Consider the following 27,553-nt stretch of genomic DNA (forward strand, 5'->3'; position numbering starts at 1 on the left):
ATTGCACGCTCCCTCAAAATCTGCAACATCTGTGGCATTGTGCTGTGTGATAAAACCGCACCTTTTAGAGTGGAGTTTTATTGTGGCCAGCCTAAGGCACACCTGTGCAATAATCCTGCTGTCTAATCAGCATCTTGATATGCCACACCTGTGAGGTGGATGGATTATCTCTGCAAAGGAGAAGTTTAGACAGATTTGTGAACAATATTTGAGAGAAGTAGGCCTTTTGTGTACAAAGAAAAAGTCTTAGATCTTCGAGTTCAGCTCATGAAAAATGGGGGCAAAAACAAAAGTGTTGCATTTATAATTTTGGTCAGTGTAGATATAGATATAAATATATTGATGCAAAACCCTCTAAAGCAACACATATGATGACATTCACAGCCTTATACGACTTGGCACAGGCTGATTGGTTCATGTCACCTTTACCTTTAAATGGCAGGTTGGCGTTCACTCAGCCTTTCACAGTAGTGCACTTTCAGAGTTTCTCTGAAACTCAGATAAGTACAAGGTCTCACTTTTATTTTAGTGCTTTTGCATCACCAGTTTCATTTCTAAACTAGAAAACATACGGTTGTAAAAATATGCGCAGCTTATTCGCAAGAGGATTAAAGATTAAGCATGTCACATTCAAATAACAGCTACAGCAGCAGCGGCTTATATTTCACGTCTGTGAGAATACAATGGCAAGTGGTACAGTAAAGTGAAGGGGATGTTTTTAATATTTTCTTAGGCATTCTCATCTATAGTATTACAAACTACCTGCGTCTTGCAGATGTAAATGCAGATGTCAAATAGACGTCTCCAAGATGTACGTGTGCTATTAAGGGTAGCTGGTCATAGCTGCTCTGCAGGCTGGTTTAAGAGGGGTTCTGGCCACTTCCTTGGCTGCCCAGGCTGGTCTTAGCTGGTCAGGCTGGGAGACCAGTTAAAACCAACTAAGATCTGCCAACCAGCAGGGGATGAACCTGTATAAGTGTCTTCCTTAAATGTCCCATTGTCATCAGGCTACTTATTAAACCAAAACAACTTAATGAGCAACAGAAAATAAACCATCTTATGTGTGTGCTTGTGGCGCATTGCAGTTCCATTCAAAGGAGCGCTCACTCTTAAAGGGGCCACATCTCTACTGCTCTCGTTACATTTGGTCCAGCGATAGTGAAGTGTAGCAGCAGTATGCATAGTTATATTGTATTGACACTGCAAAATCTCATTGTGGAAGGCACGGCAGGGAGTCTTTGTGGCATTTCTTTAATGTTCTTGACCACTTCTGTTTTCTCAACATAGAAAAGCTTCACTGCTACACTGGAATTTACTAATACATTACTGATACATTAAGCCAAATGAGTACTTATTCTCTCTTTTCTTTTTTCTTCCTCACAGTCACTGTTTGCAATGATAGGTATACAATTCAAGTCAAGTCAAGTCACCTTTATTTATATACCGCCTTTAACAATACAGAATTGTGACAAGGCGGCTGTACAGTATTAAATAGGAAACAGTACATCAACAATGCCAAAGGCAACAGTAAACACTCACTTTTCAGGTAAAGGTAGTTAATCAAAAACAAGAAAAATAAAATGCAATATTGTGTTAAGAGAAAGTGTCCCCAACTAAGCAAGCCAGAGGCGACAGCGGCAAGGAACCAAAACTCCATCGGTGACAAATGGAGAAAAAAAAACCTTGGGAGAAACCAGGCTCAGTCGGGGGGCCAGTTCTCCTCTGGTCAAAGTTCCTGTGGTCTTGTGCCGACAGCCGTCTAGGTGATGTGGTCTTCACTGTGGATCCGTCTCTGGGGCTCATCTAGTTGATGTGGACTCCGCTGACATTCAGGGCTGTAGAGGTCGTCTCTAGGTGCTGATCCACCATCTGGGCTGGGTTCGGACTGGATCCGGGGGACTGCAGTGACCATCTGATCTGGATACGGACTAGATCTGGTGGTTAATGTGACCTCGGAAATAGGAGAGAAACAGACAAATATTAGCATAGATGCCATTCTTCTGACGATGCACTGAGTACATCGGGTGTTATGGGAAGTGTTCCCGGTTCCGGTTGACCTAATTAGTGCAGCCTAACAATCCTTTAACGGATTTGAATTATAAGAATATGTTGATTTGTTATGTGTAAGCAAGGTTAAAGAAATGGGTCTTTAATCTAGATTTAAACTGACAGAGTGTGTCTGCGTCCCGAACAGTGTTGGGTAGATAGTTCCGGAGTTTGGGCGCTAGATAAGAAAATGATCTCCCGCCCGCGGTTGATTTTGATATTCTTGACAATTGTCAACAGCTGTTTACATAACCATTTACTGAAAATGAGATTAAATTTAAGAGGTTATAAACTGCCTCTGTTTTTTATTTTGTTCTGTTCTCTACTGTCTACTTATAATGTTATTAATATTTTTACATCAAAATACATTATACTTTTTAAGTTATAGGCTATTTCCTGTTTTGACCCCCTTTATCATAGAACGCTCTGCTACATTTAAGCCAAATGTAGCAGAGCGTTCTATGATAAAGGGGGTCAAATGTATGTTTGACAGTCCACGTCCTTCACAGATGGACACTGCTGTGATTGTTAAAAATGCATAAATACTTAGTACGTCAAATGATCTGTTTAACAGACAAAGCAATAGTGACCACGTAATGAAAACAGTTACTCACGCTTGTTGAATCATGACTGTCAGATCCAATATAGTCAGCACAGCATCGTCTTTTAGTTTCAATCTCTTTGAAATCCCGTGTCGAATTGTACGTTATTTGTAAATGAATCTGCGATAAAATTAAGTGAATAAAAGGCAGAGTTCTTACTGACGCAGTCTGGATCTTCAATAAAAGTAAAGTTCATTCACTTTTTCCTAACATTGGGCAAATACTGCACAGCATCTTGTTGTCTTCAGAGCAATATTTATTGTTTGGTTTCGGCGTAGACCTGTGCACCTACGCATCTTTCATAAACACTACATGCGCAAATCAGTGGGTAGGGCTAAACAGGCAGTGATGTCAATCTTCTTCTGCGGAGGCGGTGCTTATTTTTGCTCAAAATGTTTTTTTTTGTTGTTTTTGTGTGAGTGTGTGTGTTTTATTTTTTATGAAACCTACCTACATTCAAGGATCCATTCCTCCCGTGCGTTGTGCAACTTCAGGTCATTTGCGGGAGGACGGCTCGGTGTCGGCTTGCTGCGCCATTCCTTACGGATCCGTGCGCTTTCTCCCAGTTGTTCCCTTCAGGGAACTCAGGGTCCTCCATTCCCGCAGTCCGGATTAGGACGGAGTAGTCCATGATTGTGCTCCAACAGGGGGTCTCCTTCACCCCCTGGAGGTCGTGGCATAATATCTCAGTATTTTTTCTCCACGGTTTATCCCAGCGTGTTTCCCCTAGTACCTTAACAGATATTTATTTTACCCAATTCCCACATGGCTTAAAATTCTTCATTGTGCTTCGCCCCCCAACGGTTGCTTCAGATACCTGGCACCCCTGGTGGGCCATTATCTGGTTTACAGGACATTGGGAAGGTTACGTGTTGAGCTTCATTTGTCCTGACACGCTTGCCTGCCACCATCTGTTCCTCAACGACGTAACGTGATTGTGGCGTTTTCCAGAGGAGACCCAAAATACGTCAGTATTGATGTAATGTCGTAGTGTACGACTGAGGGGGAACGTCTAGGTTACATCTGTAACCCTCGTTCCCTGAAGGAGGGAACGGAGACGTTACGTCCTCCTGCCACAATCCTGAACTGCACTGAATGTCGGGTTGCATCTCGGCTCCTCAGCGTAAACCTGCATGAGTGGATGCACGCCACCATCTTATATACCCGTGTGTATGGGGGAGTGGCTTGGCATGCAAATTCCACTCGCCAATGTTCATTGGCCTGTTTTCTTAAGCTCAGAGGTGATTGGGCTTCCAAGTGAAACCCCAAATACGTCAGTATTGACGTAACGCCTCAGTTCCCTCCTTCAGGGAACGAGGGTTACAGATGTAACCTAGACATTTTATGACAACAACTAAGGTTAAATGTCTCCATTTTGTATAGATTACAAAGAACACAAGATCGGGTGATTCCACTCTCATTGGCTGGTTTGGTAAATCAGCTCTGGACTGTATGTGGCATCCTCACAAATTTTCAGGGTCCACTGTTTTGACTGAATATTTAAATGTCCCACATGTATTCAAGTGAAATTTATATATTTGTATATCTATTATACTATTTTTTTAATATAATGCTACAATTTTATAATATACAAAATTTTTACATACCATATTATTGAAAGACATACATTTTTTAAATTATGTATTTATATATAAATATGTAATGCTGCATATATACATAAAAATGTTTTTCTTTTTAATCTTTTATATTAAAAAATATTAAGATTTTTTTAATTTTTTTTCTTGTTATATTATCATTTGTAATATTAATATTTTCAGACAGATATTTTCTGAAGTTTGAGAGAATTAAAAAAACAATAAAAAACATTTCCGCATTTCATTGGAATCCAGTTTCATTTGTCATATTTACACTTTATAAAGATGTTTGTTTTACAGGAAAAAGTTTTTCATGACACATGAATGACTATGTCACAGAGAATGCAATGTATTTAACATTTTAAAAGAATAGTTTATCCAAATTTGAAATGTGGTCATAAATTCTGCCCTGCAAAGGCAAAAGACCTTAACTTCGATTTTGGTCAAAAATTAGTTATTGATATTTTTGGGACATTCAAGACATCCTTTATCATGTGTATAAGTATCTTGAGTCAATTTAGTTGTTTTTTCTGAGAAAATAATGAATTGTCTTAACAGTAACTTCAAAAACCCCTGGAGAAACCAAGACAGAGCACCTTATATCACCAGTTACCCCTCTTTGCCTTTGTTTAGCCACACATCAGTAAAAAGTTACAATGCCGACTGGGAGTTACATGGTGTTTTGCCTTTACGAACAATATAAATATAAAAACTATTATGCTATGTCTAGCGTTCTCTTACGTTACTGAGCATAGCAAACTGTGGTACGAGTACCAGTAGTGGTACTCAGGCTCCCTCTAGTGGTACACAGAGGAAGTTACCGCATTTTGCTTTGGTGTGACTTCTCACTTTTTGCAAAGACATGCAAAGGCAGAGTACGCTAACTTCGAAATAGGGGTAAAAATCAAGTTTGAGCTCACAATTTTTTAATGTAGATAATTTTCATTGCTAAAACATCTAATTGCCAAATTTCCAGTGTCCTACCTATAATTAATTTGGCTGGACAAATAAAAAACTTTAAAGTAATTTTTCTCATTTTCACACTCTAGCGAGTTAAGGTCTTTTGCCTTTGTAGGGCAGAATTGCTTACCATAAAGTTGTTCCAAACCTGTATGAATTTCTTTCTATGGTGTTTTTTTCCATACTTTGGAAAGGCAGTGGCTACTGCCAACTGTTTGGCTACCCACATTTCTCAAAGTATCTCATGTGTTCAGCAGACAAAAGATATTCATGCAGGTTTGGAAAAACTTATCAGTAAGCAAGTGATGACTAAATTTCATTTTTGGATAAATAATCCCTTTAAGAATTCAATACACTGCAAAAGGTAATTTGTGGCTTTGTTTCTATTTACACTCTCTTGTTGCACAGAACAGGTAAGAAACAGTTGAAAAAAAAAGTCAAGCTTACAAATCAGCTCCTCCCATTCATCTTTGTTGAAATAGATACGTTCAAGGTCACATAAAAAAAAATCACACCAGGTAAACCACTAATTCCCATTTGTCCAACAATTTGATAGTAGTATAGTTCCCTGCTGCATTTGTCAAATATGAGCAGCTTTTGAAGCTGTCTTTGTTTGGGCATTTGATCTTAAGAAGACCATGGACAGGATCTGCTGTAAGGTCAACTACTTTCCTGTCAGGTGAAGCTCCTAGGTGAGGGGCATGATGATTAATTATTAAACCACAGGAAAATAATTTGTTTCCGGTGAGTTTTTCATATTCTGCAGCGGGCTCAAGTTGTATTCCTCTTTTCATAGCTTTGGACAGCGGCTAACTTTTCAAAGTATTTAACTCTAGAACAGACTCGCTTAAAAGATGTTGATGTGATCCTCTCTGCACGTAGCCGATGCCAAGTAGTGCTGCTTTGGTCCCTGGTTCCACTTTCCAGGTGTAGTGAATCTTCTGGTGTAATTATCAGACCTCCATAGAAATCATGTTCTTTCTGGTTTAACACAGTTGCGTAAGAGCATGGTTGCGGAGGAAGAGGCAGTGTAGAGTGCTCTTCAAAAGACACAGTCTGCTGGGGTAACTGCTAGGATAAAACAGACCCTAAAGGTAAGTCGCTGAACTCTGTGGTGACATGTTTTTTTTTGGTCACTGGCAGTTAATAATTTCAACATGTGGCTTCTGCTGCCTGAGGTTTTTATGGTTTTCCCTCAGATTCTCTTCAGATTCACCACAGGGCAATGGGACAGGGACTGGGCAGTAAACATTTGGGAGAATTCCCAAACTTGTGTGTTTTACTCTGTGGGTACTACTATTTGGTGGTTTTACTTTGGAAACTGATACTGTGCTGATTTGCTTTGGCTTTAGACCTAATGTTCTTGATGGCACATGCCATGTTTGAGGAATAAAGGTTTTACTTTTCTTGGTGGTACAGATTTATGCCCCATTTTTAGGTAGTGAGCCAGTGTGTAAAGTAGTCCCAGTAGATGATTACAGTGCCCCAATCTTCACAAGTGCAGTGAGTGTCTCGGATATACGATTTTTTAGAAGATAGCTCCACCTGCAACAAAGCAACAAGCCATTGTTATTAATAAAGCCATTATTAACTAACCCTAAACCACATTTCAAGATAAGATGTACAAAATATCAGGTTTTTAAAATTAAAATCCACTTACAGACCATTTCTATCCCCCCAGTACTTACATAAATAAATATATTTACAACATTATTCATCAGAAAAACTACTTAAGATCAATAACCCATATTCATGTCACCCGTAACAAGTTGCATTGTAGAATGACGCGTATTACTTGAAATACCTGGTATTTAGTATTGAACAAACAAATAAACAAATTAACTAACAAACAAACAAGGTCCAAAAACGAACTGAGGACCAAACCTTGAACTTAACGTGAACCGTCCTGAACATGGAGGGTGTAGAAACTTGTTTACAACAACACAAAATACCTTTATGTTGTAAGGCGGACATCAAACACTACAGTTCAACAGTTTAAATTGGCTAAGAGGCTAATGTTAGCACATACAATCAGTGTGTAATTTAAACATAACAACTACGAGTCTAAGAATGTCTAGATCATGTTTATTATTAATACTCTGTTCCCAAATAGAGTTTTATAACGGGCTAAACGATAATTTGTTTCTCAGATATAAAATGTCCTTTATAGATAGTCCAAAGCATGCGTGAATCTATGACTACAAGCTCATTATATACAGATGCTTCTGATATTAACATGCTCAGAGATGTTTTTTGTTATTGTTTTTTAGTGATCTGATATCTGCAGATAAATCTTGCTGATTTTCACTGGAGTCTCTTCAAAGTTTGTTCTGAGAGCACTGTACCAACATCAGATGTTATTCTTCACTGATACTCTATGGCTATGATAAAATAAGCTCTGTGAATGGAATTTGCATGCCAAGCCACTCCCCCGTATACACGGGTACATAAGATGGTGGCATGCATTCCCTCATTCAGGTGAATCACTAAATATTCATGGCCGTTATACCTCCCTCGCATACTGCTTTCTATTACAAAACATGTCTTAGACATCCATCTTGCTAACATGTTGTAGCACCGTTTGTGCTGAATACAAAAAAATATATTGTTGACCAGTAGCATGTTATAAGTAGCTGAAATAAGCACAAATGTCAGGGCATGTCAAAAGATCTAAAAGGGCCCAAAATCACCTCAGACCCCAGAGGGTTAATTGTGATGATTTTGTCTCATATTTAACAAAAAAACACCAATTTTCTCAACAAATTAGAATATGGTGACACCTGCAAATGTTTCCTGCGCCTTCAAAATGGTCTCTCAGTTTGGTTCACTAGGCTACACAATCATGGGGAAGACTGCTGATCTGACAGTTGTCCAGAAGACAATCATTGACACCCTTCACAAGGAGGGTGAGCCACAAACATTCATTGCCAAAGAAGCTGGCTGTTCACAGAGTTCTGTATCCAAGAATGTTAACAGAAAGTTGAGTGGAAGGAAAAAGTGTGGAAGAAAAAGATGCACAATCAACCGAGAGAACCACAGCCTTGAGAGGCTTGTCAAGCAAAATCGATTCAAGAATTTGGGTGAACTTCACAAGGAATGGACTGAGGCTGGGGTCAAGGCATCAAGAGCCACCACACACAGACGTGTCAAGGAATTTGGCTACAGTTGTCGTATTCCTCTTGTTAAGCCACTCCTGAACCACAGACAACGTCAGAGGCATCTTACCTGGGCTAAGGAGAAGAAGAAATGGACTGTTGCCCAGTGGTCCAAATTCCTCTTTTCAGATGAGAACAAGTTTTGTATTTCATTTGGAAACCAAGGTCCTAGAGTCTGGAGGAAGGGTGGAGAAGCTCATAGCCCAAGTTGCTTGAACTTCAGTGTTAAGTTTCCACAGTTTGTGATGATTTGGGGTGCAATGTCATCTGCTGATGTTAGTCCACTGTGTTTTTTTGTCACTGCACCCGTTTACCAAGTAATTTAGAGCACTTCACGCTTCCTTCTGCTGACCAGCTTTTTAAAGATGCCAATTTAATTTTCCAGCAGGATTTGACCTGCCCACACTGCCAAAAGCACTAAAAGTTGGTTAAATGACCATGGTGGTGGTGTACTTGACTGGCCAGCAAACTCACCAGACCTGAACCCCATAGAGAATCTATGTGGTATTGTCAAGAGGAAAATAAGAAACAAGAGACCAAAAAATGCAGATGAGCTGAAGGGTTTTTGTTAAATGTGAGCAAAAATCATCACAATTAAAAGAGCCAAAGACTTAAACTATTTCAGTCTGTGTGCACTGAATTTATTTAATAGACGAGTTTCACAATTTGAGTTGAATTACTGAAATAAATGAACTTTTCCACGACATTCTAATTTATTGAGATGCACCTGTATGTGAAGTCAGTTTTCAGTAATTTTTATCTGACAGAAAGTTTTTGTCAAATTAGGTAATTTTTCTTTCTGCGTTGCTCATCTCACCTGTGGCCTCCCTCAAGGCTCGATATTGGCATCAACATTCACAAACCACTGTTATTTTTACTAAAAGCAATAGGCTGCTGCATGCGTGGTTGCAGAATGCATAGCATTTCAAGCGGTGAGTGGATTCTCTGCTTGTCCATTCCAGAAATCAACATTGTTCAACGCTGTAAACATGTATTATAAATAGAAATTCTGCCTGTGCTTACACGTATTAATTGGTTTTGTTTTTTATGAGTTGTTTTTGTTGCTTTTGTGCAATACATGAATAGAAATTCATAATGTTTAGATATTTCTATTTTGCGGGAGTCCCACAAATCATTTTATTCTACCGCATCCCACACACACGAGTCTCTGCCCGCCCGTACCGCATTTGCCCATCAAGTCTTGCCCCGTGCCGCTTTCTGTTGCTACACTCCCGCTGGACTTGACACAACAAAGAGCGGCAGGGACAAGACTTGATGGGTGAGTGCAGGTGGGCAGAGACTCATGTGAAGACAACAGAATTGATGCATTGCACTTCGCACCCGGTATGTTCTCGAGAAGTTTTAATGTGCCGTGCTGCCTTTTCAGCTGTTTTAAATTGGATATGGAGTTTTTCACGGTTGAAAGTCATTTTCTTACCCTCTAATTGACAACACACAATAATGTTCTTGCCTTTGACAGAAATAAACTCAAAATAATGCTTGTATTTCCAGCTACAGAATGCGTACTTTCCTTTCTCTATGCTGACTTTATTTTCATTGGTAGTATCTACCTCATAGGTGCTTACCAGTCAAATTTGGTCTCAGGTAGGACATCGCTAGCCAACACCCTTTTTACTATCTAGATAATAAAACACATTCCATCTGCAATGATGTAATGCAGCGCTAACGCATGCTTGTAACTATACTCTAATTACTAATTTGGAAATTGTGACGCGTTAAATTATTCCGTTACTTAAAAATCAAATTACAGTGTTACTGCCCAACACTGATTGGCACCCTCCCTTTTTTCCCTGTACATGTTTCCTCTGGGTTCCATTCTAAGAAGGCATGAGGTGTCTTTTCATTTTTAGGCTGACGATACCCAGATTTATTTACCTATTAAAATAAATGATTCTTCAGCACTTAGTACTTTACTAATGTGCTTACATGAGGTTAAAATTTGGTTAGCACAAACCTTTTAACATTAAATTGAAATAAAACTGAGGTGATTGTTTTCAGTCCTACTGATCATTCTCAGGCTACCAGCCTAGATCTGGGCAGTTTATCAGCCTACAGATCTTCCTGTGTCAGTCCAGGCTTAAATGTAGAGGGAATCAAGGTTTTTCTGTTGATGGGCCTCGGCTATCAATCTGCCACTAGAGCAGGGGTGGTGAACTTCAGTCCTGGAAAGCTGCAGCCCTGCAGAATTCTGCTTTAACCCTAATCTTACTACAGGCAGGTGAGTTTATTTTATGAGGGCAGGTGCTAGAGATTAGAGTTGCACCATCCATTTTCTAGAGTTGGGGTATTCGGACTTGTACAAGGACTCAAGTCTGGTCTCGAGTACATTTTTTTTTAGCGGACTCTGACTTGTCATGGACTCGGATGCATTTTTACTCGGACTTGACTCGACTGGAGCCTTTCAGACTCTGAATATTTTCAAACGAGTCCAGGCACAGTTGCCGGAAATATTACTGACTTGATGCATTATCACGAAAGTGATATTTAGTATTTACATGTGTTTTTAAGTCTTGTCCAGTAGGCTACTTGAAAGCCGACGGGTTTATGTACGTACACATTCAAAACACGCTCACAGAACGCACCTCTCAGTCAATGCGCGAATGGCGAGTTCTCTTCTGCTTAAATTCTATTAGGTTCTGTTTATTGCTACACACATGCTCGTCTCGGAGAATACTGATGTAAATGCAGGCGGTTTTTGTCCTAAGTAAACCTGAACAGCTGGTAGAAATAGTGATACGTCAAAATATTTGATCTGTGCGTCAGATCTTAAGGCGACAGCAGCGTAAACCTGCCATCGCTGACTGCATTATAAATGTTAATCAAACAACAAAAGAAAATCACTCACTACCATTTTCATTTTCAAGTCCCTTTTAAAAACACACTTTTTCAATCTGGCCTTTTAATACACCTTTCTCACTTCATTGTAGTATGGCTTTGATTATTACTCTGTTTTCAGAATATTTGTCTGTCATTCCTTTGGTCTTTTAAATTCATGTTTTTTTTCTGTTTTATGTGAGATTATAGGATTTGATTTTTTATGTACAGCACTTTGGTCAGCCTTGTGGCTGTTTTTAAATGTGCTTTATAAATAAATGAACTTAAACTAAAACCCTTCATTATTTCACAGTCCACAAACTCTATAAGATTTGTAGTAAGGTCTTTGTGACTTGGATGTGTTGTTTTTTTTTAATTCACACAATTGTATTTACAAATAGTTTTTAACAATTAACAACTTTGAAAAGCATGATAAAATGTTAGAACAACATAATGTGAATGAATCTGAATGTTACAGGGAAAAAACTGAAAATAAGTGATTTATAATAAAGAAATTTTAATCAATTATGCATGATATGATCATTACATGGTTACCAAAAACATTTTAAAAAACATTTGGCATGTTAGCATATCACTTATTAATCATCTACAAATGTATATTAATGTTTAGTAAATGTTAATTAATAATTAACATTTTTAAATTATCTAAATTACATTATATGACTCATTATTATTATTATAAAATGTTACCAAAAATTTGATGAATCTCTTTTGAATTTACCAAAAAATGTTACCGCAAATGGCCTCTCTAGTCACTCTCACAACCAAAAAACTATAATGTGATTTTTTTTGTTTTAAGTTTGGCAAAATACAAGTGAAAGCAGATTTTATTTTTTGTTTTACATGTTTCCATTTGATTGTAAGTTTTTTTTTTTATATTATTTGCTTATGTTTGAATTTAGCTAATGGGAAAGCAAGGACAGTATGAGAAGTTGTCTAGTAGTGTAAAATTTGTAACAAAGCAAGTCTTCAGCAACTTCCATATTAATGAAAGTAAGCATACAATACTATATTAATCATGAAGCACTCAACAAGCATGATTAATTATGGGCAAATAGGGATTACAAGATTGTAACATGTTACACTCTAATATTCTGTAAACTTTTTTTTTTTTTTTTCAAAATTTTATAATTGATATAATGATGTAAATTAAATTAATGTTGCCTGTTGTTACAACCTGTTATAAGAGAAATTTAACTTGCATAAAGCAAAGCTAATAGCCCTGTCTTAGATTGTGTATATATTTTAAAATGTACTTAAATGTGTTTACTGTGATCAAGCTGACATGAGTCCTCTGCGTCTGGCCAGAGGAGAACTGGCCCTCCGACTGAGCCTGGTTTCTCCCAAGGTTTTTTTCTCCATTTGTCACCGATGGAGTTTTGGTTCCTTGTCGCTGTTGCCTTTGGCTTGCTTAGTCAGGGACACTTTTTCTTTACACGATATTGTATTTTATTTGAACTGAACTGAGCTAGATGATGACATCATTGAATCCATTGATGAACTGCCTTTACCTGAAAATTGAGTGTTTACTGTTGCCCTTTTGCATTATTGATGCACTATTTCCTATTTAATACTGTACAGCCACTTTGTCACAATTCTGTATTGTTAAAGACAGTATATAAATAAAGGGGACTTGACTTGACATGCAACAGAGAGTGTAGGACTTCATTTCTTCTACTAAAAGGACTCTAATATAGCATTGTTATAATTTATTCTGAACTTGACATATCCCCCCGGGACTTGAATGTATCCCCTATATTGCTCACAATGTACAACATATTGTTTGCTCCAGCTCATTAAAAAAAGGTGCAGCACCTGAACCTGTGCAAAATTCAATTTACAAATTCTAGTCGGAGGAATATTGTGCTTAAATGCATCTCCGCCCTGTCTCATCCTTCAAATAACCAGACATGTAGCATACAACTCCTAGTTTACATATGCATGACCTCAAATGTAAGTAAAATTGCCTGCCAGTGGGGTAAGTAATACTACTCTTGAAAAACGATTATTTTTCTTACCTCACTGGCACATAGTTTTATTTATTTTTAACCAAAATGCATTTAGTTTATTTATTTTTTTGCCAGGAAACAAGACTAAATATCTTACGTCTTTTTGCTTATCTAGTAAACACATCTTGATTTGCAGATTTTTAGATATTTGGACTAGAAACAAGACAAAAATACTAAGTAAGATAAGCCTTTTTTTGCAGTGTGGTACAGTCATCAAAGTACCACGAGAGCGATTGGAAAGCAGACAACTCTTAATGCTTTAGAATTGCGCTCACAGTAGTTTGATGTAATGCGCAGATCATTCTGTGCAGCGCCCATGCATCTCAAAAGAGCCTGTTGTACTGTGTATGCTGCTAAGCTATTACCATTAACTAATGAACTGCAGCAATTAAATCAATACCATGTGAATTTGGCTTAAGATTGAGTGACATGACGAGAATGGTATAAAAGTCAATGTAAATGTAAGAAGTTGATGTTTTGCGATTTTAAACAGACAGAATTGATTCTTTGTGATACAGAATTTTTAAAAATGTTTAATAGAATGTTTTATAAAAATGTTACTGTTTATCACTTCCATCTAGAGTAAGTGGTGGAGATCAAACTGTTCAGATCTATCATGGATGAAGATTTTTCTCCAGGATGCAGGTACTTTAATGAACACGTTAAAGATTTATCTTATAGGGGAAAAAAGTATTTCTGTGGAAGTTTTTTAACATTTAATATCTGAAAGCTCCTCAAGTGATTTTGATAAAAAAAATACCTCTTTAGTATGCCTTTAAGTATATTAAGATGATTATCTTATTAGTGTGATTCTTATCATAAAGGAATAAATCTGCTATGTTTTAGTCCAGTTTATCAGATAAGATCAGAAGCAGAGCCCAGCTGTGTGTCTATGAAGAGTGACGAATCTATGATTCAGCCAGTAAAGTTTAACAGTGGAGATTCATGGCCTGGTCTCAGGTAAATACATTTGTATGAAAATATAATTGTATATTAATTGTATTATATTATCATATATAATCACAGTAGTTTCACAATGTTTTGTATAAACAGTGTATGAAATGATAATAAAGTTCTCTTTAAAGTAAATTTTATAATTATATACATATATATTATATAATTTTATAAAGGATTAACTTTAAACTCTCTCTGTTTTAGTCCAGTTCAGCAGAAGAGATCAGAAGCGGAGTCCAGCTGTGTGACTAAGAAGAGTGACGGGTCTATGGTTTTGAACTCTCAAGTTCAATTCAAGTGTCAAGATACACAGCCTGGTCACAGGTATAACATTTCTACAAGATATATGATGCAGAATACATAATACATTATTTGCTTATTAACTCATGTAATAATGTGGACTTTTTTAACAGCCATGAAGTCCTCAACACATTTAGATCAAATCTGATGAAGAAGTTTGACTGTCTGTATGAAGGAACAGCGACGCAGGGAAACCCAACACTGCTGAATGAAATCTACACAGAGCTCTACATCACAGAAAGTGTGAGTGGAGAGATCAATAATGAGCATGAAGTGAGACAGATTGAGACACTATCCAGGAGAACAGCAACAGAGAACACAACAATCAAATGCAATGACATCTTTAGACCTTTCTCTGGACAAGACAAAGCCATCAGAACTGTGCTGACAAAGGGAGTCGCTGGCATTGGAAAAACAGTCTCTGTGCAGAAATTCATCCTGGACTGGGCTGCAGAGAAAGAGAATCAGGAAGTCCAGCTCATATTTCCACTTCCTTTTAGAGAGCTCAACTTAATGAAGGACAAAACACTCAGTCTTCCTGATCTTCTGCACATTTTCTTCTCTAAAACGAAAGAAATGGAAATATCTAGTAATGAATATAAAGTTTTGTTCATCTTTGATGGGCTGGATGAGTGTCGTCTGTCTCTGGACTTTAAGAGCAAAGTGAAACTGTGTGATATATCTCAATCAGCCTCAGTGGACATGCTTCTGGTGAACCTCATTGTGGGGAATCTGCTTCCCTCTGCTCTCATCTGGATCACCTCCAGACCAGCAGCAGCTGATCTCATTCCCTCTGAGTGTGTCCATCGAGTGACAGAGGTACGAGGCTTCAATGAGCCACAGAAGGAGGAATACTTCAGGAAGAGAATCAGTGATCAGAGTCTGGCCAACAGGATCATCTCACACCTGAAGTCATCAAGGAGACTCTACATCATGTGTCACATCCCAGTGTTCTGCTGGATCTCAGCCGCTGTTTTAGAGAAGATGTTGAGTCAAGCAGAGAGTGGAGAGATTCCCAAGACTCTCACTCAAATGTACACACACTTCCTGATCTATCAGACCAACATCAAACATGAGAAGGACTATGAGAAGAACATGACAGATGAAGACATGATTCTCAAACTGGGGAAACTTGCTTTTCAGCAGCTTGTGAAAGGCAACCTGATCTTCTATGATGAAGACCTGAGAGAGTGTGGCATTGATGTGACAGAAGCATCAATGTACTCAGGATTGTGCACTCAGATCTTCAGAGAAGAGTTGGGATTGTATCAGGAGAAGGTTTTCAGCTTTGTTCATCTGAGCCTTCAGGAACATCTAGCAGCTCTATATGTGCACCTCTCCTTTACAATCAACAACATTAATGTCTTTGACCAAACCAAACAAAATCTGTTGTATAAGATTTTTAACCAGAAGAAATATAATTCGCTATCTGGGCTGCATCAGAGAGCTGTGGATGAGGCTTTACAGAGCGAGAATGGACATCTGGATCTTTTTCTGCACTTCCTTCTGGGTCTGTCACTGGAGTCCAATCAGACTCTCTTACAAAAACTCCTGACACAAACAGGAAACTGCTCCTACAACAAAGAGGAAACAGTGGAGTACATCAAACAGAAAATCAGGAAGAATCGCTGTCCTGAGAAATCAATCAATCTGTTCCACTGTTTGAATGAACTGGGTGATGATTCACTGATGCAGGAGATCCAAGATTATCTGAAGGCTGGAAAAATAAGAGAAACCAAACTTTCCTCTTCACAGTGGTCAGCTCTGGTTTATGTGTTGCTGACATCAGAGCAGAAGATGGATATTTTTGATCTAAAACAGTTTATTGGAGCACAACATACAGCAGATGATGTTCTTCAGAATCTGTTACCTGTGGTTAAAGAATCCAGATCAGTTCGGTAAGTAACACTAAAAACAATCACTTCACTTTCAAAACATGATCGCATTTATGATTTTAGGAGGTGTTTTCTTACAAAAGAGACAAAATGGGAACAGTCTCACAGAGACACATTTCCTGCAGTGAGCAGGAGAGGTGTGTGAGACTCACCAAACTAGCTGAGGAGGTTTTTGTGCAGGCTATGTGACATCTGCAGAGGCAGTGCAAAACCTGCAGTGCAGGATCAGTAGCTTTCTCATTGAGCTTTCACACTGGCAGTGTTTATTATGAGCAACTGAGCCACAGCTTTGTGTATTGCAAATACAGACGAATATCGCCCGTTTGGTCACATTTTTCAGGTGATCTCCTCCAAACACTGTCTCTAACAGGTTTTGATTTATGATGGGCAGCAAATTCCTCTGTGCCTATACACAAATTTAACATGTGTACATATATGAAATATCAACACATGAAATACACTGACCATAATTAAAAATGCAACACTTTTGTTTTTGCCCCCATTTTTAATGAGCTGAACTCAAAGATCTAAGACTTTATAATTTTGGTCAGTGTATATGCTCATTACAATGAACATCCACTGGAGGCAAGGTGGTTCTTTGCCTCTGTCAAGCATTAAATAATTTATTGCACTGCTGGCCGTAGATTTCATAAATGACAACAGAATTATTTTGTATTGTTTGAATTAACAGTTAGTTTATTTAACTTAAAAAAATTTAACAAGGGACTGAAACGTCTGACATTAATAAATAATAACAATAATAGTAATGAATATAGCTGCAAGCACCAATTATGGGGCCAAACACTAGGCAAGCAAGGTAGCAAGCATCAGAGCAACTGAAGCAATACGTAACTGAAGCCATTTTAAGATAATTTCAGTCAAAACAGGTGAAAAATAACATCCAAACCACAATTAATGTGATTTAATGGGTTATCACTTTTGACTAATAGGTGGCGCTGTTATCAAAATAATGTGGTGTGTTCAGTGTGAGGTGACAATGACACAGAAAGTTTGGTGTCAATATGTCAGAGCTTTTCAGAGATAAAGCCTCAGAGTCATTTTGGCATCATGGCTCATATTTGTTGCATTGCTATACAAAAAAAAACGGTTTTGTCTATTGACACAATAACCATTACTTTGTGTAAGCACAGTCTGAAGATGATCTGACTCGATTTTAGTGAAAAATCGGACGAACTAGGATGAGTTCGAAAAAGTAGGTTTTTAACATAAATCAAAATGGCGGACAGGAAGTTCAGTCAACTATAGCATAATTGGTATGCATGTTGTTATGACCCAAGGAATATTTTGACACCAATTTAATTACAATAGGCTAATGCAATCATTTTACATTTACATTTACTCATTTAGCAGACGCTTTTATCCAAAGCGACTTACAGGTGGGGAATACATCAAGCGATTTGTCCTAAAGAGGCAAAACGACGTAGGAAGTGCTCATAATACCATAACACAGGCATTGCTCAGATAAGTGCAAGCTAGAAAGGGAAACGAGTAGAATAAAGGATTTTTTTTTTTTTTTTTTTTTTTTTTTTTTTAAGTCAAATAGTATCGAAAGAGATGAGTTTTCAGCAGTCGCTTGAAAGTTGTTAGGGAGTTGGCGTTCCGGATCGCAGTGGGAAGATCATTCCACCAGCCAGGAACGGTGTAAGAGAATGTTTTGGAAAGTGATTTTGAGCCTCTTAGTGATGGTACAGTGAGGCGTCACTCACTGGTGGATCTCAGAGTTCTGAAGGGAGTGTAGATTGGTAGCAGTGAGTGGAGGTAGCCGGGCGCTGAGCCTGTGGCTGTTCTGTATGCAAGCATCAGTGTCTTGAATTTGATGTGAGCCGCAACCGGAAGCCAGTGCAGGGTGATAAAGTGAGGCATGACATGGGCCCTTTTGTGCTCGTTGAAGACCAGTCGTGCTGCTGCATTCTGAATCATTTGTAGAGGTTTGATTGTGCATGAAGGAAGAACGGCTAAAAGAGCATTGCAGTAGTCCAGCCTAGAGATGACCAGGGCCTGTACCAGAAGTTGTGTGGCCTGCTCTGTTAGAAAGGACCTGATCTTTCTAATGTTGTGTAAGGCAAATCTGCAAGATCGAGCAGTTTTAGCTTTATGGTCTTTGAAAGTCAGCTGGTCATCAAAGATTACACCAAGATTTCTGGCAGAACTTGATGGGGTAATTGTTAATGTGTAGTAGTGCAGTTTCAGTCGAGTGGCCACTCCTGAACCCAGACTGGTTAGCATCCAATGAACTGTTCTGTGCAAGAAATAGTGATACCTGGTTAAAAACGACTCGTTCGAGTGTTTTCGCTATGAATAGAAGGAGAGAGATTGGTCTATAGTTATCTATAAGTGAGCTGTTTAATGTCGTTTTTTTGAGCAGTGGGGTTACCCGAGCCTCCTTGAATGCAGTGGGGAAAGTGCCTGTGAGTAGAGATGTGTCGATAATGTGTGTAAGTGCTGGTAAGAGTGTAGGAGAGATTGCTTGGAGAAGGTGAGAGGGGATAGGATCTAGTGGGCATGTTGTAGGATGGCTGGAGAGGAGACGTTTGGATACTTCTGCCTCAGAGAGGGGGCAGAAGGTGAAGAGTGGGGTTATTAGCATTTTTGGAAATTTCATAATTAATAGTTAATGAATTTATCACTCTCGACCAATAGGTGGTTACCAAATTAATGTGGCGTGGTCAGTGTGAGGTCACAATGGCACATACAAAGTTTGGTGTAAATATGCCAAAGCTTTGCAGAGATATAGCCTCAGATGCAGTTTGGCATCGTTCCAGCAAATTCGTTACTTTTGATGACAAGGTAGTGCTGCCTCCAAACTTTTTGTGTACTGTCAGGGCATGGTGCCAAAGATACATACGAGTTTTGTAGTGATAGTGATTGGTAAAATATAGCATTTTTTGACAAAATTCAAAATGGCCAAAGCCCAAAACGGCTGACATGGGAAAATTGGGTATGGCTGGACTCAGCATGATGCACTGAATCTAAAGACACCAGTTTTGTCTGGTCTTGTTTTTTTCTTGCCAAACCATTCAGAAAGTATAAGCAAAAATGTCCATTTTCCATATCTCCTGACCACTAGGTGGCACTGCACCGAGATACTGCAGGTGGCCTCGTGTTATGCTTGTTATAACACATACCAAGTTTCGTCTCAATACGCCAAACCGTTGTGGAGATATAGCCTCACTTCCATTTTTGTAGAATTCGTTTGCACATTTTTCAAAAACAGTTTGACTAATCAACTTGAATCAACTTTCCGTAACTTTTTGCCACCATGATCTGAAGATGGTCTGAGCCAATTTGGGTGAAAATCAGAAAAACTGTCTAGGACAAGTTCGAAAAAGTTGGTTTTTACTAACAATTAAAAATAGCGAAAACACTAAACCTTATGATTTTTTAAATTTGTTGGTCTTGACCCAAGGATTCAGAGGAAAAAATAATTTTGCTTCTGTGCCTTATGGTTCAAAAGTTATTAGCATAAACATGAGTGAAACTTTGAACAAGTGGTGGCACTACACCGTTTGAGTTAGAGACTCGAAATTTGCTGTGGTTAATGTTGGGACTGTCTATGAGAGTGCCAAACTTTCTCACAAATGGTTTTATGGGCTGCCATAGACTTCCAAAGTGAAAGAAGAAGATGAAGAATAGGAATTCAAACGGATACAATAGGTGCCATCGCACCTTCTGTGCTTGGCTCCTAGTAATGACAATAATAAATATAGCTGCAGACAACAATTGTGAGGCCAAGCACAAAATAGGCAGAATGAGGAGCTAAGCATGGCATGGAGCAACAGACACACGCAAAGTTTGGTGTCATTATGTCAAAGCTTTCTAGGGCTACAGCCTCAGAGTCATTTTGGCATTAAGCCTAAAATACTCAATTTTGATTGGACTCAATTTTGGGGAAAATCAGACCAACGGTATGATACACAAGTTTGGTATCTATGTTCTATGTTCTTAGAATGGCCCAAGTAATATTTTGAGATCTGTTTCATTAGAATACATTAATGCAGTCAAAAGTTATTAGCATTTTTGAAAATGTCATAGTTTGAATATGTCAATGAATAATGAATGGTATATTACTCATGACCAATAGGTGGCGCTGTTACCAAATTGATGTGTCGTGGTCAGTGTGATGTGACAATGGCACATACAAAGTTTGGTGCAAATATGTTAAAGCTTTGCAGAGATACAGCCTCGGATGCAGTTTGGCATCTTTCCAGCAAATCTGTTGATGCGTTAAATGAAAACGGTTTTCTATATTGACACGAAATCCATAACATTTTGCCAGCATGGTCTGAAGATGATCTGAGTCAAATCTAGTGAAAATCGGGCTAGTCTAGTTTAAAAAAGTAGGGTTTGTACATTAATTAAAATGGCAGACAGGAATCGAAGACAAATATCTCAAGACCATTTTCATTACAATAGGCTAATGTAAACAAAGGTTATTAGCATTTTTCGAAATTTGTTTAAAACACTTGGCCAGAAGGTGGTGCTGCTTCCAAACTTTTTGAGTACTGTCAGGGCATTGTAATCAGTACTAAATCTCCATCATGTGTGTGTGCTTTTAGATCACCTTTAACTACACAGAGCTGTAGTTCATTGACAAGCTGCGCAAAACCACGCGTGCGATATCATCACCCTTATGAAAATTAACCATGGTTTTACTATAGTAAAACTGTAGTTAACCATGACTGTAGTAACCACGTTTTTTTGGTGCGAAGCATGGTTTAAAAAAAAAAAAAACATGGTTCTGATACCATGGTTTTACTACAGTTATGTTGTAGTAAACTAGTAAAACTGTAGTAAACCATGACTATAGTAACCATGGATTTTTGGTGCATACCATGGTTTTAAAAACCATGGTTTTGATACAATGGTTCTACTATAGTAATATTGTACTAATAGTACAATTATATTAATAAAACTATAGTAACCATGCCTGTAGTAACCACAGTTTTATTAAGGTAGGTTGTTTTACATAACAGGTTGTATTGTTATTACATGACAAAAGTTGTGCAATGAACTTCTACCAAATAAAAAACAGAATAACTGTTAAATACTACCGTCTCGGTTACGTATGGTAACCCTCGTTCCCTGATGGAGGGAACGGAGACGTTGTGTCGAGTAGTGTACGACACTAGGGGTCGCTCTTGAGAGCCCAAACACCTCTGACAGTATAGAAAACAGGCCAATGAAATTGGGTGTGCAGATTTCACAGCTGGCCACGCCCCGGCCATCCGGGTACAAGTAGGGCAGCCTGTGCATCTGCTCACTCGTTCTGATCTGAGGAGCCGAGCGTCTCAACTCACTCAGAGGCGGTCCAGAGTTGTGGCATGGGAGACACAACGTCTCCGTTCCCTCCATCAGGGAACGAGGGTTACCATACGTAACCGAGACGTTCCCTATCTGTCGTACACTCCGAGTTGTGTCGAGTAGTGTACGACACTAGGGGTCCCGTCAAATCACGCCACAAGTCTGGCCGCGTCACGAGTGACCGGGCGCAGATAGTAACAGGCACTACGGAGCTCACAACCTGCCCAGAGGGGGGGTATAAAGTGAATATCATTAGATATGGGACCTGATGTGGGTCTCACGCTAGGGGAGACTACCAAATTCAGATCCTAGAGACAAACCTGTCATTAGGGGAAACACCGCACCATAGAGAGTTATAGGTGGAATTACACATATGGGGCCACATAAGGAGCCACTACATACGGGGCACAAATCCGACCAAGAGTTAGTAAAGTAACCATACCTTGTGTTGGGATTTTGCAGCGAGTTCCTCCGCCGAACTCCGCCACGTCCAGAAGTGCCAAGTGATGGAGAAGGTGTCCAGGGTTCGCGTCAGGAAACCTACTGAACTTAGAAGCGTAATCACCATTTTAGGGGAAGCGCTTAAGCAAGCTCTACACCCGACCAGAGCTTGCGATTGAAACTCTAGCTGACACTGGTTCCATGCGCAAACTGGCAAGTAATAGGTGTAGCCCAACCTGTAGCTCTTGAAGATGTCTGTTAATGAGGCTGCAAGGTAAGCCCCCCCGGCCTGGTAGGCCGTACAGATCGCATCCACCTTTTTTTTTTTTTTTTTGTGGGAGATCCTGGTTTGGAGACAGCCTTCCCCTTCCGCTGTGCTCCATAACAGACAAGAGCTGACCAGGACGTCTGAAGTGCTGAGAACGTTCCAGGTAATGCGTGGGACACGGACCGGGCATGATAGGATCAGGTTGGGGTATTCCCTTGGTAAGGAATAGCTTGCAGGGTTACCACCTGCTCAGAGGGAGTGGTGGTTACCACGGGCATGTATCCAGGCCGGGTTCCCAGGACAACGTGAGAGTTCACCGGCCCGAATTCCAGGCACGAACGTTGATGGAGAGGGCTTGAAGGTTTCCCGCTCTTAACAGGGGTGAGCACTACCGGGGGCCGTCTCAGAGAGAGGGCACCGAATCACCCAGCTGAGGGCTCAACGGGTCTTACTGTAGGCCCGAGGACCACAGATAGACCAAGAGGGGATGTGGTGTTACCAAGCGTGCCCCACCGATCTGCCTTCTACCAAGTCATGGTGGCTGTACTGATATAGAAGCAGAAAGGTGCCTATTCAGGCCTCCTTGGAGGAGGGATAGCACAGATTTGATGCCGCAACTCCGTGGGTTCTACCCTTAGGAAGAACCTCTGCGCCAACCCCAGGGCATGCCACCGTCTGGCTCAATCCCGTATAGGGTGCTTCCCACTGTGGGTGGAAGGTTTCTGGAGGCTTCCTGGTCGCATTTAGGGACCAAAGAAGAAGCTCCAGAAATCTGGGCGCAGGTGCCAGATTGTGCCCCTCCCCTGAGGAAGGAGGTTCCTTCTCAGGGGGGTGTGTCAGGAAGGCAACGATGGTAGGAGCACGCGCTCCGAGAACCAAGTTCCGTTGGGCCACACCGAGCTACCAAGAGAATCCATTTCGAAACCTTCCTGACATTGCACCGTGTCTGTGCAAGAAGGCTTACTGGGGAGTAAGCCGTACGGTCTGCTGAGTATTAACGGACCTGAACCGAGGGAGTCCTTGGTCAGGCCGTATACCCTACTGCAATGAGTGGATTCCGGTGAGACACAGAACCCCTGTGCTTGGCCGAATCGACTCTAAAACAGCCGGACCCTCTGAGGGTGGAGCCCCCACTCACCTCGGGCGAACCTGTCACCCGGACAGTGAGTGGCGCACCACAGCCTGAGGCTCCAGGGCAAGAGATGGCGGGTGAGTTGTGATATGTGAAAGTAGCGTACACCTTCCTAGTGTATGCCACAGTCACTGTGCTGTCAGCGCCGACCAACACACGTTTGTCATGACCGAGGCAGAATCCCTTCAGGGCCCAAGTATTGTCAACAACTCCAGGCGATAGAATGCCCAAGCAGCCGAGGGCCCAGCCGAACCCTGAGGCTGCAAACCCGTTGCACACGGCACCCCAGCTTGACTTGGAAGCAACTGTTGCGACACAGCGCGTCTAGACACCTGTCCCAGGGGCAACCTGCCCGCAGGACTAGCTTGTCCCCAAGGGCTGAAGGTTTGCAACACAAAGTGTGACGTACACACGATGTGAGCTTAGTGCCGCGTCCACCTCGGGACTCGGTATGAAGTCAGTGCTACAGCAGTTTCATATGGATCAGGTCAGCGGCGTAACTGCGGCTGAAGCTGCCATATGTCCCAGGAGCCCTGGTACATGAGGGAGACCGCTGTGGTGAACCCGGAGTGCACCCACGCACAACAGCACTGACTGTACACAGTCCTAGGCAAACAGTGACCGAGTCTATATGGAGAAAAAAGGCAACCCGCGTCCTTCAGGTCTCTGGCCACAAACCAACCTTGAACTCCGACACACGTGAGAATGTGCTTGAGGGTTAACATCCTGAACGGGAGCTTGAGCAGGGCCCGATTCAAGACCCTCAGATCCAAGATTGGTCTGAGACCGCCACCTTTCTTAGGTACAATGAAGTAGGGGCTGTAGAACCCCTTCTTCACCTCGGCTGAGGGGACAGCCTCTATCGCACCCTTCGCCAGAAGGACTGCGATTTTTGCTCGAAGAACCGTGGTGTTGGGGCCCTGAACCGACATAGTGAGAACACCACGGAACTTGGGTGGACGCCATCCCAGAAGACCTGAAGTCCCAATCCAGCCAGGTGGTTGAGAACCACATCCCTGAGAGTGCAAACCGCACCTTGTGAGTGTGCTAAGACAGCCAGTCACAGAGATAACTGAGAATGCACATGCCCTCTACCCCGGAGGGGGCGAGGGCAGCCCCTGACCTTCGTAAAGGTGCGGGACGATAGGGATAGGCTGCAGGGGGAACCTTGTACTGATGAGCCCGCCCTTGAAGACAGAGTCTTGGAGGGAAAGGCATAACAGTATGCGTCCTTCAGGTCCAACGCCACCGACCAATCTTAAACCCTGACCACACAAGAGCTATGCCAGCCCTATATCCAGGGCTAACATTTGAATGGGCGCCCGAAGGGGGCCCGATTCAAAAAAGCTCTTGTTTCAGATTGGCATGCGTTGACCACCCATCCTGGTACAATGAAGTAGGGGCAGAACCCCTACCCTCATTTTGGCTGCCGGGGTAGGCTCTATCGCACCCTTCCCAGGGGGGCTGCGATTCCTGCTTAAGAACCACAACATTCTCGCCCTTCTCTGAGTCGATATTGAGAAAATGCCATAGACTTCAGCGGGTGCCCTGCAACCTGAGTTGCTTAGCCAAGTCAGTTCTTGAGAAGCTAAGGGAGGGATCGCACCCACGTAGGGACTCAGCTAGCAGTCTCAGTGAACTATACCCGATGTACCAGGAATGGGGATGTCGCTGAATAAGGCAAGGAGCATCGTGCTTGGAGAAGAAGCCCCAAGGACACGGTGTGTCTTTGCCAACACGCAGAAACCAGGTAAGTGCCCAACCACCCTGGTCTGCAGACTCAGCACCTAGCCGTCAATGGAGGGCTATTGCTGCAAAATCACCGGGATAACCGGGCCTATATACTGACCCGGCCGTGACTGACTGTGGAGACAGACAGTCAGAACCGTTGTGCCGAATCCACCTCTCATCCCCGGGTCGAGAGTGGATCCGGGTGGGTCAGTTAGGCCACCTGCTCTGCATTGCTTGTCTGAGGACAAGCTAGCGCCCTAACGAGGGTTCTAGCCAGCCTACTGACAAGCTGGTGTTGCCACCTTCCCACAAGAACTTTGACCGTTGGGCGGGTCTGGCCGGAGGCCCGGCTGTCGCGGGGCCTCAGGAGTTCTATAGGGGGCCGTCCGTGGCGACGACAGACAGGAGTAGTCGGGGGACAGGGCCGAAGCCTGACCCACAGCTGCTCCTTAACCACCGTGAAGGACTTGCGTGCAAATGTTATCACGGTGTTGCCAGAAGGACCGACCTGGGAAATGGGGGGGGAGCGAACTTCAAATTTCCCGCATTTCCGACAGGTGAAGCCACAGGTGGCGTTCCTGGACCAACAAAGTGGACATCGCCCTCCCCAGAGCGTGCGCCACGACCTCATAGCTTACCGAGCGTAATTGGTATCGTACGCAGTTCCCGCAGCTCTAGGTTGGCACCACCCTCGTATCGAATCGCAGCAGGCGGACGCAGCTTGTCCAGAAGCCATGCAAGCCTTGCCCGGAAAGAACTTACAGACTCTGGACGGGGGTCATGGGAGGAACCCAACAAGCGGCGGCGTATTGAGGGCAGTGCCCTCAATCGCTCCCTCCGCCCCCTGTGAACCTCTGAAACCCCCTCGCTGGACCCCCATCGAGGATGGTGTAGGAGGAGAAGTTGGACTATCACGTCCCACCCGTTTTCTCTTTTTAAACGGACTTTCTGCGATACCATCAACCTCTCGTGCACCTTCGGAAAACAGGCACTGGAAACGAGCATACCGGTCGTTACCCAGATGTCTATTAACCAGCCCTTCCATGACCGCCATATTAGCGTCTGCCTCCAACTGAGAATCAACGCTCCACAGAGGTTTGCTCAGCTGAAGCTTCAGCTTTAAACAGTACACGCCCTCCTAGCGATGCTGCCGCTAACCTTTTCCGCCCATTTAGAAGCTCCGAACAAGAAAGTCAGCTGTACTGAGACAGACTAACAAACTCGTCCGAAAGCTCGACCGCGGGACGCGAGGAGCGAGAGGTTCGCGGGGTTTTCACCCGGCGAAACCATCCGTGCTTCCTAATACTCGCCACTGACGCCCCTAGCAACGGCCTCGTACCCGGAGATAGAAGGACCGTAGCGGAAAGCAGTCAGGGTGAGCCGCGGCTTCGTGAAAAGCACACGGCTCGCGAGCAAGCGCGTCCATGATCATGTTCTCGCCAGCAAAACATGAATCAACAACAAAGGCTGTATCAGCGTGAGCAAACTTCAGACTGAACACAACCGTCGTGTTTGATCGTTTGGGAAGGTAAGCCGCAACCAGGATGGCACGGAGGGAAAACATATGTTAAAATACCAACACACAATCCCATCTGTGTATGCGCTAGCTCTTTTGAATGTTGCCGCTTCTCAGAGAAATACCTTCTTAGAAGGAAGATTCCTCCTCAAGATTACCAAAGCACTTATATCATATTTGAAAGAGAATATAAACTGTAACATATGTAAGCACATGTTTTACATAAATGAACTACATTTTTTTTTTTTTAATATTGGAAATAAAGTACTGCAGAGTGGTAAAAATGAACTACATAATTTAAATTACAAAAAAAAAAAAAAAAAAAAGAGCAATAAGTAACTTCCACTGTAAAACGGTTTTATCTCTACAGAAATCAACAGTATGTTTAGAAAATAAATAAACACATAAATGTACACTACATTTACATCTTGTTTGTTTGGTCAGCAAAGCAAATAAACATGGCTTAGTAGTGCACCTTTAAAGGGGACATCAGATGCTAAGTTCACTTTTTCGTGTTGTTTGAACATTAATGTTTGTTGGCAGTGTATGTACAAATCTACCCTATAATGATAAAAATCCATGCAGTGGTTTTTAATTCATCTGTAAAAATAATATGCCCTTTTTTAAATCGAGCCGTTCTCAGATGCCTGTCGGTGTGCCGTCACACCCACAGAGGCTGCTCCCGCGATAGCTGATTGACATGAGCTCTTACCTTAGACCAGCTGTCACAGTCCAGTAACTTTCCATGTTTTGATGCCAGAACAGGGATGT

General features: G+C 41.5%; 1 protein-coding gene across 2 annotated transcripts in view; it reads left to right on the plus strand.

Annotated features, from left to right (window-relative positions):
- LOC127161171 (NACHT, LRR and PYD domains-containing protein 12) overlaps positions 1 to 27,553 on the plus strand; it is a 68,172-nt gene that overhangs the window by 8,416 nt on the left and 32,203 nt on the right. Inside the window, exons 2-6 of one of the 2 annotated variants that reach the window (XM_051103818.1) lie at positions 6,199 to 6,297; positions 13,805 to 13,868; positions 14,070 to 14,183; positions 14,382 to 14,501; positions 14,591 to 16,375. In XM_051103818.1, coding sequence (XP_050959775.1) covers positions 13,840 to 13,868; positions 14,070 to 14,183; positions 14,382 to 14,501; positions 14,591 to 16,375 — 2,048 coding nt within the window. In that variant the 5' untranslated portion in view covers positions 6,199 to 6,297; positions 13,805 to 13,839. The remainder of the gene's footprint in view (positions 1 to 6,198; positions 6,298 to 13,804; positions 13,869 to 14,069; positions 14,184 to 14,381; positions 14,502 to 14,590; positions 16,376 to 27,553) is intronic. The other variant, XM_051103819.1, reaches the window with a different exon arrangement.

This window comes from Labeo rohita, unplaced genomic scaffold (genome assembly GCF_022985175.1).
Source record: "Labeo rohita strain BAU-BD-2019 unplaced genomic scaffold, IGBB_LRoh.1.0 scaffold_57, whole genome shotgun sequence".
Classification (NCBI taxonomy): Eukaryota; Metazoa; Chordata; class Actinopteri; order Cypriniformes; family Cyprinidae; genus Labeo; species Labeo rohita.